Raw genomic sequence first — 17,625 nt, forward strand, 5'->3', positions numbered from 1 at the left:
ATTCCCCATGGATATACTAATATTACAAATATAATTTATGAAAGTAGTAAGCACTTCTTATATATTTGTCCAATATACAAAATGTTGGGGTCCCCGTTTTTAGAGTCCCCGTTTTACAGATTGACCTAGGGTCATCTGTAAAACGGGGACCCCAAAAACGGGGACCCCTTAAAATCAACCGATAAAGCTACTGACAAATTTCTAGGGGTCTCCGTTTTTGGGATCCCCGTTTTGCAGATTGACCCAGGGTAATCTGTAAAACGGGGACCCCTAAAACAGGGACCCCTATTTTTTCTCTTCATTTTAGGACTGATGGGTCTCCAAATCTCGTTAATATATTCACCATCCTCCGATTCACCATGGATACCGGTATCCCAGCAAACACAAAACGTTTTCGACATCATTCGCAAAAGGTTATAAAAGGTTGTCAGAAAACGTTTAAATGTCGGGTTATATAAAGGGTATATTAAGAGTATAAAACGTTTTCATAACCTTAAAAACATTTTTGATAATCTACTGCTCAGCAAACAAAAATGTTTTACAAAAAACGTTTAAATGTCGGGTTATATAAAGGGTATAAAAACGTTTTAATAACATTCCAAAAACATTCTTGAAAACTTGATACAAAACATTCTAAACAGAATGTTATTTTGGGTTTGAAAAAATATTTTGCGAAAAATGTTTGCCCAAAATATTTTCAATAACGTTTTAAAAGCGTTTTCATGACCTTTATATAACCCGACATTTAAATGTTATTAAAAGGTTTTAAAAAAAACATTTTAAGAACATTTCTGTGTTTGCTGGGTTCAAATATTTTAACATAATGTTATTTAAGTATTGACACAATATTTGGCAAAAATGTTTGCAAAAATAGTTTACAATAACATTTTTAAAAACATTTAAAAAATATTGTTTTAGTGTGTTTTCGTACAAAACGTTTTAAAACGTTATCATGACCTTTATATAACCCGACATTTTAATGTTATTAAAACGTTTTTACCTAAACCAAAAGCCAAAATATAACTTATTTAAAACGTTTTTAAAACGTTTTTGTGTTTGCTGGGATACTACTACTATACTACAAATGTGAGTTGGGGATCGGAAGACCATGACGCACCACACATCCAAATTTGTCAGTAACTTTATGGGGTGATTTTAAGGGGTCCCCGTTTTCGGGGTCCCCGTTTTCGGGGTCCCCGTTTTATTTACTCCCCTATTTCATTGTGGCTTTGAAATGCTCAAAACATGTTTACCAATGTGCAGCTCAATGTATATATGCTGTATGTAAATAACGATTTTCCAAGTTCGATTTATTTCAAAACCAATTCCACCGTCTCAGCGCTTGAACACTAATTAAAAATATCTTAGTGTATGCGCATTAATTAAAACTTCCACCTCATACGCAGTATCAATATTTCTCATCATGCTGTACTGATAGAGAAATAGCGAGATATGACTTTTGCTTCAGAGATTAATGGACAATTATTCTCTGCTGTAGGCACGCACGCATTGCCCATATCGATAGTTTCTGAAATTTCTTAGCAAGATGAAGACGTTTAGTATACGCATAAAGCTATGATTGGAATTAATATTTTTGGATAATATTTGTAACAATGGAACAACACCGGGACCTATATGTCTTATTTTGCTGCTTTCGTTTGCTTGGGTAAGTTTATTGTCATTATTATTATCATTATCATTTTATTGTCATTATATTTCTATTATTGTTTTATTATTGATTGTTGCTGTTATTGAATACAGTATAGTATTCAAGTTAAACAGATTTTGTTGCGTATGATTTTAGATTATTTATAACCAGATCAACAAAGTTGTGTAAATTGGGACCTGTAAAATTGTAGACTCTTTTTGAGGTCTCTTGTACATCATATGCAATTTTGACAATTGTATCTTATTATTGTTATGTAATACGCTACTTAAAAGGGCATCCACAACATCATCCCCTCTTTTCTCAACAAATGTTGAGATTTTTATACCATTGGAAACCTCTGGTTATATATTGTTTATGTGCAAAAAAATTCTTGCAGATTGATTCGTTCAGCAAAAATATTGTGAAATTTGAATTACGTTCTGGTACGAAATTAAAATACATTGTCTATATAGCAGTATAATGCACCATAGGATGATTTAAGCACTACCCAACATTCCACGGTGTTAACTTGCCGTTAGCATAGCTGTGTGAGTGAACATGACACCACTACTCGCCCACTGCATAGACGTGCTGCACGTGCATGGTTAATTTGAATTTGGACAGATATATTTACAATAAAAACACATTCAAAATGTTGGTCGATTTCACATTTTATGTTATCTACAGAAGGTGTGAATTATCCTTTGTGCATACATCACCTTTGTTCTGAAATCGACCAAGTAATAATGACACACCCACACAATTTTAGAACAGAATTCAATGGGATTTGAAAAGTAAAGTGGCAGTTGAAACTCTAGTGATAACAATTTTGCAGTGCATGAAGTGGGTTTTGACTCACCACTAATTGCAACAGATTTTTTTTCACTCCTATGAATGTCAGAGATGTACCCTGAACAGCATACAAAAAGTATACTAAAATATACTTGGTGGAAAGGTAGTTTTTGGCGGGAAAAGGTCATACAGGGGTCAAATTTCAAAATCGCTCCAATCATTTTAAAAACTATACCAAATTATTCCTCTAGTCATAAGGATTCATAAAAAAATATAGTTTGCCATACCTGTGACGTACGGTTCTTGAGTTATAATCGAAAAGGTCAAAGGTCAAATGTTGGGTTCAACCGAGGTCAAAAAACTAAAAATTGTCTGATTTTAACCAAAATGGTCTCAAATTGTTAGGCTTGCAAACATAATTCATTTAAAGAATATTTGCACTGTTTAGGTTGTTTAATTACATGCGTAACATCGAAAACTAGGTCGGGGTAAATAGAAGCATCCAAGATATGGAGTGTTTTTAAAGGACGAACACATTGAGACCATTTTTAAGGAGATCACAAATATGACAAACTATACTTTTTTCTGAATCCTTAAGACTAGAGGAATGCTTTGGTATAGTTTTTAAAAAGATTAAAGCAATTTTGAAATTTGACCCCTGTATGACCTTTTCCCGCCAAAAACTACCTTTCCACCAAGTATATTTTAGTATATTTTTGGTACGATGTTCAGTGGACATCTCTAAAATGTATAAAAGTGAAAAAAAATCTGTTGCAATTAGTGGTGAGTGACACCACTAATTTGTTTAGATTGACTGGACTGCAAAAACTCTCAAACGCAAAATCGTAATCAATTGAAATTTTGGGAATAAGTCTTTTTCGTGAATATCTATTGAAAAATGTCATAAAAAGAGTATGCTAGGATCACGAAATGTACTCTTTTAACCTTTTTTGATAGACCTGAAAAATTAACGGTTGAACTAGTTAAGGGGTCTGGAATGAGCGTTTTGAGCGTTTCGACAGTATTTTTTGTGGGACATGAGAGCACATTAGACATATCGAATTGCATTCTGAATACGAAGAATGTCTTTCTGATATCAAATAATTTTAATTTTTGAAATTCACGATATAATACAAATTTTATGACAAATTATTAAAATTTGATATTTTTCACATTTTGATATGTAACAGTCCTCGAAGTAAATTTTATAAATCTAATGATATATTCTTAAAGTGTATGTAGCTGGAAGGAAAAGCCGACGATCAATTGAAAATTTTGACCTTTCATATTGAAGATATGGATTTTTTCCCAAAAGACCTATTTTTTTTTTGTGTGTGTGTTTTGGGGAAAAAATCATATGTTCAATACGAAAGGTCAAAATTTTCAATTGATCATCGGCTTTTCATCCCACCTACATACACTTTAAGTATAAATCATTAGATTTATAAAGTTTACTTCGAGTACTGTTAAATATCAAAAATATCAGTTTTTAATCATTTGCCATAAAATGTGTATTACATTGTGAATTTCAAAAAATCAAAATTATTTGATATCAGAAGGACATTCTTCGTATTCAGAATGCAATTCGATATGTCTGATGTGCTCTAATTTCCCACAATAAATACCGTCCAAACGTTCATACCCCACCCCTTAATAGGCTTTAATATCTGACCACTCATCGATTCATCGGATCATAATTAATTCAAATTGTGTATGATGGTCATGGTAGTGCTGTTTTTAAATTAGTTAATTGTATACGAACTCTGTAACACTATGATGACAACAATACCACGTGCAACGCTAAAATTAATTAAAAACCTGGAAAACCACGAATATGTAGAGAGCTAGAGAAAAATGTTGTTCTTTGTGTTTTACACGCATTTTGGTAGCAAAAATGATTGCATTAAGTAGTCGTAGACGTGACTGTATTGACTGATAGTGTCTTTTAACTAATAAATTAATTCACACTTGATTTATTTTATAAAACTATTTAACATGGTTAAAATTTGCAGCATTTTTTTTTATTTAACATCGTGAGTAATCATTACTTTTTTTGTTATTTACAGATGACGACGTCTGTAGCACAGCCAAGTAAGTAGCCTAAACAAAATACTTGTTTTACTTAAAGGATTATTTCGTGATCCTGTTTTTATTCTGATTTTGCGTTTATGCATGATTACGTGTATTGTACTGCTATAGGTCATTGTTGCATTAGGCCTCGTATCCATAGGCTGTTCCCTTGTGGCGTGTGCCCTTGTCCGTGTTTACTTTTTCCCATGTGACCTGCCACACAGACAACGAACCGTAGCGGCCACTAAACAAAACAAAGGTTCGTTGTCTGTGTGACAGGTCACATGGGAAAAAGTAAACACGGAACAAGGGCACACGCCACAAGGGAACAGCCTATGGATACGAGGCCTTAAATAACGTTCTGGTATGCCCTAATGAAATTTTAAAAAATTTGACTATGTTTTTGCTAAACGAATTAATCTGCAAGAATTTTTGGTACATAAACTTTATGTATCCAGAAGTTTCTAGTGGTATAAAAATCTTTTTATTCGAGAAATGGGGAGGGGAGATGGGGCTGTGGATCACGAAATGCTCCTTTAATAGATCAAGCTGATCGAGTTGTAAAGCTTGACTTTTATTTATTTATTTATTTATTTTTGTTTTGTAATGTAATGTAAATTGAATTTTAAGAAGAATCTTGAGAATATTTTTCACATGAAAATTGTGATTACTTTACAAAAATTACCACCGATCAGAAACAGTTATTTTACCCTCATACATACATTATCTTTGAACCAAAGTCTGGTTCCAGATTCGCATTTGACATTCAATCTTGATATATTTATTGGTAAATTTTATTATTTGTATTATTAATATTATTAATGTCGTATATTATTATTACTATTATCACTTTTATTATTATTATTATTATTATTATTATTATTATTATTATTATTATTATTATTATTATTATTATTATTATATATGATTAACATGTATCCAGTTACAGTAAAAAATGTCAACGTACTGAATTTAAAGGAAAAATAAACGCGTCATTTAGATCCAAATTGCACTTTACTCTGAGCAGAAAGAAATTGATCATCCGCATTCTGCATTCCCTGTAGCAATATTCATTAAAATAATTAAGACTTTAATTAGACATTATCGGCAGTGGTTTGGTTACTTTCCCAATAGTCGTTCAATATTTGTTTCGTTTTCCAAAGAACCTGCGAGCTCCATTGTGTACTTTAAGACGTCATTCACATAGCGAGAGTCGGTAATTTAGAGTAATATTGCAATATATTACGTGTCTGGCACAACGCGTCGATACTTTTAATTATACCACGTCTTAATTATGTCCTTACAGCTAGTAATAATCGGTATAAATGTCGTGATAGGATCGATATATTCCTAACTAAAATCCATAATTGTAATGATTTTTACCTCCAAGCTACACTTTATATATTGGGCAAAACATCGAAGCCATGTGTTTTGTCTTACAAGTGGGAACCTATTTTTATTTTTATTTAGATATCAATAATACAGTCCGGCAATTTGAAAATAAGAAAGGGAAACCAATTAAGAGAAAGCTGTCTTGTTCAAAATCTAAAATTGTGTCAAATAAGCATACATCTGAAATTGAAGGTCTAGTATTTTTGCCACAACAAGTGTTTCAAATATAGGTCATTATTTGGTTTAGTTAAAAGCTGTAACAAAACAAAATACAATCACATTTTTCTTTCAGAGTAAAAACAAAAACAAAAGGGCGTGACGGCATAATATTTTATGTTTTTAAAGATATGACTTCATCTTCCACACAGGCCGTGTGAATTTTCGAATGGAGGCTACCTAGATAGCTGACTCTATTTGAAATTTAAAGGCATATCTTCATAGGGGGTGTATGGAATTCAACTGGAATAGCCCATATCAAGCGAGTTTGTACATAATTTCGTAAAATTCATTGATATAGTTATCGTGCTGCGCGCATCTAGGAAAACAAACGAAAAACGACACATTTATTTTTTTTATAAATTAATTAATTAATTAATTAATTAATTATTTTATTTATTTATTTATTTATTTATTTATTTATTTATTTATTTATTTATTTGTTTTTATTTAATTAATTAATTTATTTATTTATTAGTCAATTCATTAATTAATTAATTAATTATTATTATTTTTTTTTTTTTTGTTAGAGCTCATGATAAACATGCTCATATATATTTCTGAGTGAACGTAAAACACACCCACTGTTTTTCCATAAATAAGAATTGCGGGTGGGTATTAGATACAATAACACTATTTTCTATAACACAATTTGCAATGGGAAAAAATAGGTAATTTCAAGCTCGATTTGCACATACATGGAACTCTCACAGTGAAAAGATGTTTTATAATGGTAGAAATCATGTTATTTCTGTATGTTACTCTGAAATTAGCACATCTTTGGCTATACAGCTTGGTATTATTTCAGTGATTTTTAAGGTGGTACTACATCACTTGATAAATTTTTGACTATTTTTCATTTAATAACACACTGGTAACAAAAGTTATGTATATTATAGGGCAAGAAATCCAGTTACTACACTGGAATTTCAAGACTCAAGACAAGCTGTACGTTATTTATGATAAGAAAAGAGGTACAGCTAGAATGTACCTCATTTCTTAATATATATATAATGAACCACTTGTCTTGAATCACTAACATTTCAGTGAAGTAATTGGATTCCTTGCCCCTATAATATACATAACTTTTGTTACCAATGTGCAGTTATTTTTGAGAAAAATGCAAAATTAGTTACAAAATTTATCAGAGGGTGTAGTACCACCTTAAGCACCTTTTTTCAGATGCCATGCAAGAAAATAGTCCTCCTCTTTTTTCAAACACTACCTTGCTCTAATTAGATTAGTGGTATTTAAGATGTAATGATATCTGAATAGAAATAAACAAGTTTAAAAATACAGATCAGATCTGTAAGATTACGACAACATTCAAGAAAGTATTTGTGACGTGTCATGTCAAAAGGAGACACTTTTGGGCAGGTTATCAATTTTGAGGTTTTTACATATCTTAAATAGAGAGACAATGTGCTCTACAACGCCGTTTTCCCCAATGAAATCGGACATTCCTAAGCGAAGATATTGAGTTTGTAAGTTATGGTATTATAAAATTCAAAATTGAGATATCGTCCTTTAAAAATACTATTGACAATGTTGAGAGTATGAATTACCTTGAAAAATGTCTCAAAAAATACAAGATGCCAGTTATATTCCGGTCTGAAACTATCAGACAATATTTTTAACATTAATAACATCACAAATTCGCAATAAACCCAAATTGTGAAAAAAATCACCCGGGCAGATTTTTGGCTATTTCTCCATTTACGATCCTGCCCAAAAGTGTCTCCTTTTGACATGACACGTCACATTTATCTATTATACGCCAAGAACATAAACAAATTAAAGGCACAAAATTATCCACTTTCTAACTTTGTTCTCGTAGTAGAAAATTATTTATATGAAAGTTTTGTTTTCTTACGTTAAATTCATGAGCAATAGTAATATGGAAATAAATGTATTACTTATGTTACTTACTTATGTTACGTCTAAGGGATTTGACAAAGGGATTTCCCTTTCACGGACGCTTCGCCTCAGTATTAATTTTAAAGTAAATAAAGAGTTATTACAAACTTACTTCGTTTTCTCCTTGATGATAACTGTACTATAAACCAATACCAATCAAGTTTACGTGGTACAAGCATGAATACAAGTAACCATATGTTTTCTAAAAACTTAGATTACACTCTAAATTACAAGGATTTAAAAATGAATCCTTAGGATTGTAATTTGGGACAAATCAATTTCAGATTTAGAATTAATCTTATAGATTTTAATTTTAAATCTTAAAGATTTGATTTAAATTTCTAAGATTTAATTTTAAATCTAATATATGATAGGTCGGGTGTAAATTTCAAACGGAGTCACTAATTTTGGTAACCTCATTTGAAATTCACATTCCATGTGTGGAAGATTAAGGTCACGCCTGTGAGGGGGGGTGTGGATTTCAACGGGAAGAGCCAAATGAACACAAGAAAACTAGATGAAACGAATACTTGAAAATGTAAGAAATATTGCATGTATATAATCACTACTTGCTGCGTTCTTTAAAAAGAGTACTTTTCATTAGTTAATGTTGAAAAAATCAATTGTATTATGTCCCACATAATACACCATTTTAGATCGATCTACATGTAGTGTTTTTAATTAACTGCAAATTAATATATATTCGTGACGCACTTGAAAAGCCTTGTCATGAAATACATTGGAAGTATTGTGTATATGCACACCACTCTTCGCCATACATACATTCTCCCAGCCACATTTCCCTAACATAATATGAAATTTTTAAAAAAAAGGAAATTTATTTCGACAGAGGCGCCGGCGAGGCTCGAACCCACGCTGCACTGAGCCGCTATCATGTAGGCCTATACAGTATCGACATATCACCAGCGCCTTAGACCGCTCGGCCACAAGGTGTCATCGTGAAAATAAACATATAATCGCAACTTCATTATTTCAACATACCACGTGACAAGCAAAGACAGAAAACGTACCATATTTTGGAATTTTATTTGTTTAAAAACATTAATGTGCATTAATAGCGCTCAATTTGATAACTGCGTGTTCTATATACAGAAATCCGACAATAAATGAGCCTATACGTGCAGGCACAATAGTTTTTTCATACATTACATCGAGTTTGACTCGCACGTGGCTACTCGCCGTACATGTCGGTCAGTATGTGGCCTACCATTTTTCTTGTAGCTTCTTGTATACACGTCGATGGTTTCATCATTTATACAATAAATCCACATTAGACCCATAATTTTATTTCAGAAAATAAAAGATTAGATTACCATAAAAACGAAACAGTAATCTTTGGCGGGGTCTAATGTAATTTTTACATGGAACTTTCAACGTTTTTTCTCTCGCCATTCTCGCTCAATTAAAAAAATATTTTGGCGTATATAAAATTGAAATAAAATTCTCTGCCTCATAAACGACATCAAATGTGCCACAATTGGGTATCACGAATCGTTATATATGATGTGCAGTTAATATTCATATTTTCTTTTATACAGAGGAGGCTTCAGTTTTGACAGGAAAAATATTTTATTGAAAACCCTCTCACTCGGTTATTTCAAAAAGGTAACCACGCTTCCCTAGAATGTGCAATAAATTAGCATTAAAATTTTCTTATTTTAACAGCATTCTAGAAACTCTTGGCGTTTGGCGAATAGAGGAGTAGTGTATATGCATGCTCCTGGTGTCGAAAGTTTTCTCGAGGACTGTTATTTTAAAAATCAACAACAAATATCAGATTTTAATAATTTAATTTGCCACAAAATTTGTATGATATTGCGAATTTCAAAAAATCAAAATTATTTAATATCAGAAGAACATTCCTCGTATTTATAATGCAATTTTGGTGTGTCTGATGTGCTCTCAGACCCCACCAAAAATACTGTGCAAAGGTGGTGGACCGATCCCTTAAGGTTTTATTCATAAAGAGATAAATTATCCTACGTTAATAAATATTCTAAAGAAGCAAGGAGCCATCCTAACATGTATGACTTTAAAGGGTAGAAAATAAGGATTTCAAATCTAGAATATCTCAGAAAGATTAACTTCATTCGTCATCTTTATTATGCTTATTTTGTGAGAGCAGTAAACCCTTGAATTTTTTGCTTTATATTTGATGACTTTTGTAGTAAAGGGGTGTAACAAGTATTGGGCTTTAACTTTTAGTTGGACCTCCTCCGTATAGCTTTGTTATGCAAATTCTATTGTTTGTTTGATGGAATATAAAACATGTTATCTTTATATTGTATACCAATTATGTGATTCTCTATTTTCTTTTATCTTTAGCTCCTTCACCACTTGGATGTTATAAAATAGACAAAGGTAACCCAGTATTCCTACACTCTGCTGGTGACTACGACCCCGATGCCTTAACCATATATGCATGTTTATCAGCTTGTACCGCACTAAAGTCTAACTATGCCTCCTTAGAAGGAAGATCATGTCTTTGCTCTCAAAACAAATATGTTGATGCTGACCTTGAACCTGATGACACTAACTGCGCATCTCCTTGTACAGAGATAATACGGAAATTTGTGGCACCTCCGATTACAGGTGAGCAAACCTGACAATGTTTTACGTACATCGTACTGTTGCCTATACATTAATGTTTACAGTGCGATATTATTCACTTGTGAAGTCTGCGGTATGGGCTCTGACTCTGGTTCGAATCCTCGTGTTGTGCCCTTAGACAGTGTACTTCGGTTATATTTATAAATGCGCTTTTATAAATACGCACGTGGCCCATGGGCACGACATACCGAGACCAGCAAGCGTGATCAAATCCTCATGCATTGACCACTATACAGAAAAGGATAGGGAATCTGTAAATATCATCAAATTTAAGTACTAATTGAATTGCAAAATTATTACACATTTGGCAATTCCGAATTTGTAATATGTTATCAAAAACAACATTTTGAAAGTATTACGGAAAAAATATTCAACAACGGAAACCTTTACAATATAATCTCAAAGTTGAACAAAATAGACAATTTTGCTGCACAGCAGTCTCATGTTGTTCCGGCGTTGCATTCAAATGTATAGGAAGATCACTCGCTATGTAGAAGGTCACTTCGAGACTTACTGTCTATAAGCTGAAATGGCAGCGCGGAGGTGGTCACGTGCGTATTTATAAAAGCGTATTTATAAATATAACCGAAGGACACTGACAGACAATTAGTTCTCTCTAGCACCAGGTGTATAAATGGGTACCAGCATAGTGATGGGAAGGTACAACAGGCTCATTGGGTTATTCCATTTGAAGTCCACACCCCCTGTGGAAAATTTAGCTAAAGTCTTCCACAGAGGGAGTATGAGTTTCAAATTGAATAGACAATTGGGCAACTTCCATTTGAAATATTCACTCCAGTTGTGGAAGATAGGTAAAGCCATGATACAGAGGGTGTATAGGTATTCATCCTGACCAATTACATTTGAAAAACCTACTCCCCTTTGGAAGATATTTCCAAAAGCTTCCACAGGGAAGTGACGGTATGTGCCTATAGGCCCCATTTTTTTGAAGTCGAATATATCCGATAACCCCCTTTTTTTAAAAGTCATACCCGATGACCCCCCATTTTTTTGGGTGCAGCTATACCAATAGGCCCCTTTTTTAGAATCGCATCATCAGAATGCCACAAAAATTGACAAAATAATGCAGAAACTTTTCAATGCTTCTATTCTATTTCAGCAAATTTGTATTGTAAATTTGGGAAATCCGGAACAAGAAAAAGAATTTTGCTCCATTTTTTTTCAAAATTTTCTACCCGATAACCCGTTGAAATTTCATACCCAAATTAATGTTATATCCAATAACCCCCTTTTTATTTTATTTTTGTACCCAATAATACTTTTTTTTAAAACAACGTTTTGTACCGATAGGACCCTTCTTCACGACATCGGTAGGCACATACCAGTCACTTCTAAAGTTGATACCCGACAATTCTAAAATTGAGTGCCCCCCTCCCCCCAATAAGACATCCATAAAACTTGTCATTCATAATATTTGTCATTATATAGCATCGTCTACGAGGTATCAACTGTTCCTGCAGCAGTTCAGCTCGCCAACAATGAGACTTCTGTCTCCTACGTAGTTGGCGAAGCTAAGTCAGCCCCAGTTACTACAGAAGGGACCAGTCTTGCGTTTAAGTTCGATTACGGTGATGGTGGTCCTTCAATAGAACAGCAACCGTATACTTATGGCGTACCAGGAGATTATTTTGTGACCGTTATCGCTGAAAATTTGAATGGGGTGAGAAGGAATTTATTGTATATAATTGATGATTACATGATTAGAAATGTTGCCTGTCGAGTAGTCTGAGTAGTAAGGATTTAAATCATCCACCATCTGGCCGTGGGAAAAATGTAACATTGGTTTGGTTTTTTTCACTTCGTTGAAAGAACTATTTGGTTTTAAGTGGGGTTTTATACTTGGACATTGTCTTCCAGTAAGTGTGTGGAATTGACTCATGTGGTATCAAAAAGTCCATTGGTTTTGCTTATCATTAATTCTTGGTTTACAAAACTAACATGCCAGTGCAGCCATTACATTTTATAAAATGTAAAGAGACATTTAAAATATTCGAAATACAGTATTTATTTCAGTAATCGCTCACACCCTCATACCCTACATTATAAGCAAAAAATACCTTGTTTGTATTATGTATGTTATTGGCATTAATACACATACATGGACATAATTATTCATGCGTTGATTTTGAAAAAATGGCAATCGCAGTGAATATGGTGCTTTTTGGTGCGATCAAAACCAAAATTCTGACAAATCTATGATATACAGCCCAGTATGACGTGCTTTAGAAAGGTGGGATAATCTTTCATTAGCAACTTATATTACTTTGAAAAGCTTATTGTTATTTACAGATGGCGTTCGATGCAGCAGTTGTCCGTGCTGAGATGGCAGTGGATAGAGCTGAAATGGACTGTCCATTAGCTGTCGCATTTAACGTGCCTTTCATGTGCACACTTGCGATATACGAGGGCTCCGATATAGAAGCAGCGTTTGATATCAATGCAGGAGACGTGACTCGTTCAGTGTTTCTGGGATGTAAGTAAAATGTCCATCTAAGGCCAAAAAAAGGTTTGTTTTCTGTAGCAGGTCTAAAAAGTCAAATGCGAAATTCGGTTTTTTATCTTTATTTTTTTTAATCCATGCCTTGAAATGAAAAAAACAAAACATTTTTCCTGCAAATTGGAATGGGACTTTACGGTGGGTCTCGCCGACACCCACAAAAAGTCATATTTAAGAATGGTCCCCTTTCAACCTGTAGATTAAAAAAGTATTCAAAAAATGTGTGATGGTCTCTGCAGTAGTTTTTTTACTACGCTTGTTTGTGTAATGTGTAAATGTTTTCTCCAGTAGTGTTTTATATTATTTTTGCGATTTCCTGGGGGGGGGGTCTTGGTTTTTTTCCTTTGTAAGTGAAAAAAATTCTAATGCGCAAAATAAGCCGTCAAAAACGAAATGCGCGCTTCAGGAAACAAACATATTTTTAGTTTAAAAAGTGCAGTAAGGTAAAGGACTTTAAATATAATTTAAATGGGAAATGCGTGCAAATTGCATGGAGAATAATACAAAATATTTAGTAAGTTAGACATAGTCCCTATTGGACAGACAGCATATTGTGTGTTCTCATTCAAAGTGTATGGTGCCTCGTGGACAAAAATTTAAATTGGGTATTGTACTAATAAAGACACACAAAAAAGCGGTAGATGCGATTATCTTCATTTTTCACACAATGTGCATGTGACTATTGAGTCAGCATTTATAGCAATATAAAAGACTGTGAAAACTTCAGTTTTAACATAATATCGATTATTTGCCCTATTGCAATCTTTTTACTCACCCTGTATTTCAGTTGAAAATAAAACAGCTATTACATGGAAAATTTGGTTGAAGTGGGATAGAGAGATATTTTGAGAAACTCTAACTGTAAAATACAACTCTAACTGTAACTGTAACTCTATATAGGCCAGTTTGTAACTTTACTTCTTGAGGTCACATTGGGTTCAATGTGGTGTCATAATGTGCAGGATTAGATTTTAAAATTGTGATTATTTTTCCAAGTGTAAGGATACTTTAATGGCCAGTATATAACCGCACAAAAAACATTTTGTTATAGCATATTTAGTTGGATGCATGCAAAAGTAATAAAAATGTTCTGCCGTATTTTTTACGTAATAGATATTAATAAACTTCGGAGTGCGGGGTAGTCAGCATACCATGCAATACTACTGTACTCGTAGGTTAAAGGGCTTTATCTTCTTCCTATATACGTGCATCCCTCAAATTTGAGTATTGTCGACCGGGCTTAACGTGTACAGTTTAGCTATATGCATGATCCTGGAACCTAGGATTGATTGCAGATATCAGAACCGGGGATGGTCCCCCTTCTCTTTTCGAATAGCTCTGACACTTAACGTGCACAGGGTTTGACTCTTCCTGTACACGGAACCAGTAGCTTTACGTGACTTCCGAAACACGAGACGTCGCAAGTTTACACACTACCTATATCTGGAAGTGTTAAGCAGTGTATGGGGGGGGGGGTGAGGGGCAGAAGAAAATGTACAGTTTTATTCTCTAAAGTAACTGAACATAATTGTAGGATTTCCGACCTTATAGAAACATTTTGGGAGCGGAAGAAAATTCTCAACTTAGGCAAGCCCAAGGCTCGAACCCTCTACGATCGTATTATTCCGGCCGACAGCGCAACGCCTTAACCGCTCGGCCATCTCGCCCTCTAGATATTATCAGGGGATATAACGGAATCATTCCCATTATACATTGCACACAAACTCCATTCTCTACACTAACCCTGTTCTCTCGCCAAAACTGATTCGTTCTCATCGTGTACTCATACACATTGGTTTTTTTAAACACCAACAAGTATAACTGAATTAAAATCAAATTATTTGTTATATTTCCTTAGCACCCACCTTCTCAAGTCCAGGAACATGTGCCCAATCTGACGCCCACCTATCCCTCCAAACGGACCTCGCATCAGACGTTGCCTGGGCCATCCCAGCGGCAGAATTCCTGAACACCGGGAGAGTGATAGCGTTTGAAGTCTTCGTACCAGTTGTTGGTGACGGGCAACTAGATCTTTTAGTAAGTATTCTAATATTTCAAAGGATACGAAATTAAAGGTCGAATTGCATAATCTTGATATATATAGTAACATTCGATAATTTGCCTTACTAGAACACCCTGAAATCTAAAATGTAAAGGTGCAATTGAGAATTGCAAAACAAGTACCGTAAAACATCGTTAATAAGCTTTATGTACCTAAGTAGCTCGGACAAGGACGAAGTTTTTTTTTCCTCGGATGACCCTAGATCATCCACCCAGCTGAAGGCCAAAGGTTTTGGCCACAACGTCGGTGATTCCATCTAACCAAAGTGAGTTTTTCTGGTTGGCAAGATTCAATTTTATACAGTTTGAACATTTCGCAGATTAATGAAAGTATACAGAGTGTTAACGAATTTTAGGTTAGTTTGTTAACATAGAAATTTGTATCAAATTACCCCAAAAATTCGTTCTTCTAGCAACTCGTTAATAGGCACATTAACGATTTTTACGGTATAGGGGCCAATAATTAAGTCACTAGTAAACAAATCAGTCCTATTTGATCAACGTTTAGGTTGAAAAGGCCGGTAGTAAATTTCAAACTTTCAACTTGATACATGTTAACAACTGTCAAGATTTGGCCTCCAATTATTTCAGGCGTAGGCCTAAGTCAGTTTCTGGAAAGCTGGACGGAACAAAATAATCTGATATAACTAATTTTGCATCTGGGTCATATGTGGTGTGATCAAGCAACATCAGTCTGAAGTCGGTCATATTCATTTTTAGTGTTTTACATGATTGTATAAAGCATTTGCAAAGCTACATTTTGCAGAAATCCCCATTGAAATTTAAAATTTAGTTCCAAAGATATGAACAGTAAAAGTAAAAAATTAAAAAATTAAAAAACAATATGCAACAAAGGATATATCTGATAATTAATATATCATATTTCCAAGTGATTTTGCTTGATCACATCACATATATATTGCCCTTGGATGTATGACGAACTGATGAACTGTTCATTTCAAGACAGCGGATGAATTCCTTTAGAACTAATCCTGTTAAATGAATCAAAACCAATTAACGTACGTTTGCACGTGCGAGGCAGTCGAATTCGAAAATCATTATAAAATTATTGACAGGGTTGTAATGTTCTGGTTTTCGTCTCAGATTCTGGCTCCTACATGTACCGGCACGGACGAATGGTGTCCTACTACAAACACGTGCGGTTCGTGTAATTGGACACCCGACAATGGCAACCCTTTGTCATTCCGCACCTGCTCAGCGCCAGACCTCTACTGCATATATTATGGGGAATGTGTCACATCAGCAGTAGACCCGTGTCCAGCCGCACCATCACGTTTGGCCATGATTACCACTGATCCTCCAAGGGTGGACTACGGCGTTGTGGCGTCTGTAACGCGGACCGTGACGGCGGGGTATAATTGGCTAAAACTTGACGATTTAGCTACAGACGCGTTACCTGAAGTACAACCAGGTTATATTGTTGGCTTCAAAACAACACCGACGGGTGCTCAAGTTGGGTATGAATCATTTGCCGCAGGAGACAACCCTGTTGAATTTGAATATGCAGGTGTTGTTACCACAGAAGGCAATTTGTTGACTATAGCCCAGGGTGGCATGGGACAGATCAAGAAGCATCATGTCCGAGCTATAGCATCGCAGCCAGTGATGGATACATTTGAGCACGTATTTAGTATTTATGGTAATATTCGGATTGAAGCCAGCTTGACAAACTCATTGACATTGACTCCTGTTGTACCGTTTGCTACAGTAGGTGTTTTGAGTCCGATTACAGGTAAGATAAAAAAAAGTGCTCGCATTAAACACAACCTTAAAGTCAAGTGATAATATATGGATTCCGAAATTACCAAATATGGGTTCTTTATATGATTCGTCAATTTAAGCAACCCGCTAGATTCTAAGACGTATATGATGCGATCTTACACGTGTAAGATACCATCTTACACGTGTAAGGTTACACGTATAATCTGAAACGTTTTTTGATCCACTTGGCCATCCATACCAAATGCGGTACAGACATACAGACAGTTTTGGGTTATAATAATCTTATATGATCTACGTGGTAAATTTAAGTTATTTAGTTCGTAATTGAAGGTAACGTTTCGGCAACAACATATGGAAAGATAAACATTTTATCTATAGCCCTAACTCCCAAGACCGTTATAGTGTGTTAATACAACAGCCCACAGGGCCATCCAAAGTCGTTCCCTACCAAGGTGATTTGGTTTGCTCTGCCCCATACTTTAATAATTGCGTGACATTCTTCTGGGAGACCGTTCACGCAGTTATGGACCTAACGTTAAAAACTTCCCTGTAGAGGGATTTTCAGAGGCTCGGGGGGGGGGGGAATGACGTGACCTTTGGAGACCATAATTGCTGGATGTATCGAAATATAATTCAT

General features: G+C 34.5%; 2 protein-coding genes across 3 annotated transcripts in view; both read left to right on the forward strand.

Annotated features, from left to right (window-relative positions):
- The first annotated feature begins 1,541 nt into the window (after nucleotides 1-1,541).
- LOC140164737 (uncharacterized) lies at nucleotides 1,542-12,233 on the forward strand. The gene is made up of 4 exons (XM_072188093.1): nucleotides 1,542-1,666; nucleotides 4,507-4,531; nucleotides 10,382-10,648; nucleotides 12,116-12,233. Exons 2-4 carry the CDS (start codon nucleotides 4,507-4,509, stop codon nucleotides 12,187-12,189), a joined length of 366 nt encoding a protein of 121 aa, XP_072044194.1. The 5' UTR covers nucleotides 1,542-1,666; the 3' UTR covers nucleotides 12,190-12,233.
- LOC140164736 (polycystin-1-like) overlaps nucleotides 12,230-17,625 on the forward strand; it is a 65,705-nt gene continuing 60,309 nt past the window's right edge. For both annotated transcript variants that reach the window (XM_072188090.1, XM_072188092.1), the window contains exons 1-4: nucleotides 12,230-12,347; nucleotides 12,977-13,160; nucleotides 15,043-15,221; nucleotides 16,350-16,998. In XM_072188090.1, the coding sequence (XP_072044191.1) occupies nucleotides 12,977-13,160; nucleotides 15,043-15,221; nucleotides 16,350-16,998 (1,012 nt within the window). In that variant the 5' untranslated portion in view covers nucleotides 12,230-12,347. The remainder of the gene's footprint in view (nucleotides 12,348-12,976; nucleotides 13,161-15,042; nucleotides 15,222-16,349; nucleotides 16,999-17,625) is intronic.

This window comes from Amphiura filiformis, chromosome 11 (genome assembly GCF_039555335.1).
Source record: "Amphiura filiformis chromosome 11, Afil_fr2py, whole genome shotgun sequence".
Classification (NCBI taxonomy): domain Eukaryota; kingdom Metazoa; phylum Echinodermata; class Ophiuroidea; order Amphilepidida; family Amphiuridae; genus Amphiura; species Amphiura filiformis.

Excerpts from the sequence above, each read along its gene's own strand:
- LOC140164737 (XM_072188093.1), top strand. The coding sequence starts at position 4,507 with ATGACGACGTCTGTAGCACAGCCAA. Across the intron at positions 4,532-10,381 it reads GACGTCTGTAGCACAGCCAA|CTCCTTCACCACTTGGATGT; the intron begins GTAAGTAGCCTA and ends TTTTATCTTTAG. Across the intron at positions 10,649-12,115 it reads TGTGGCACCTCCGATTACAG|CATCGTCTACGAGGTATCAA; the intron begins GTGAGCAAACCT and ends GTCATTATATAG.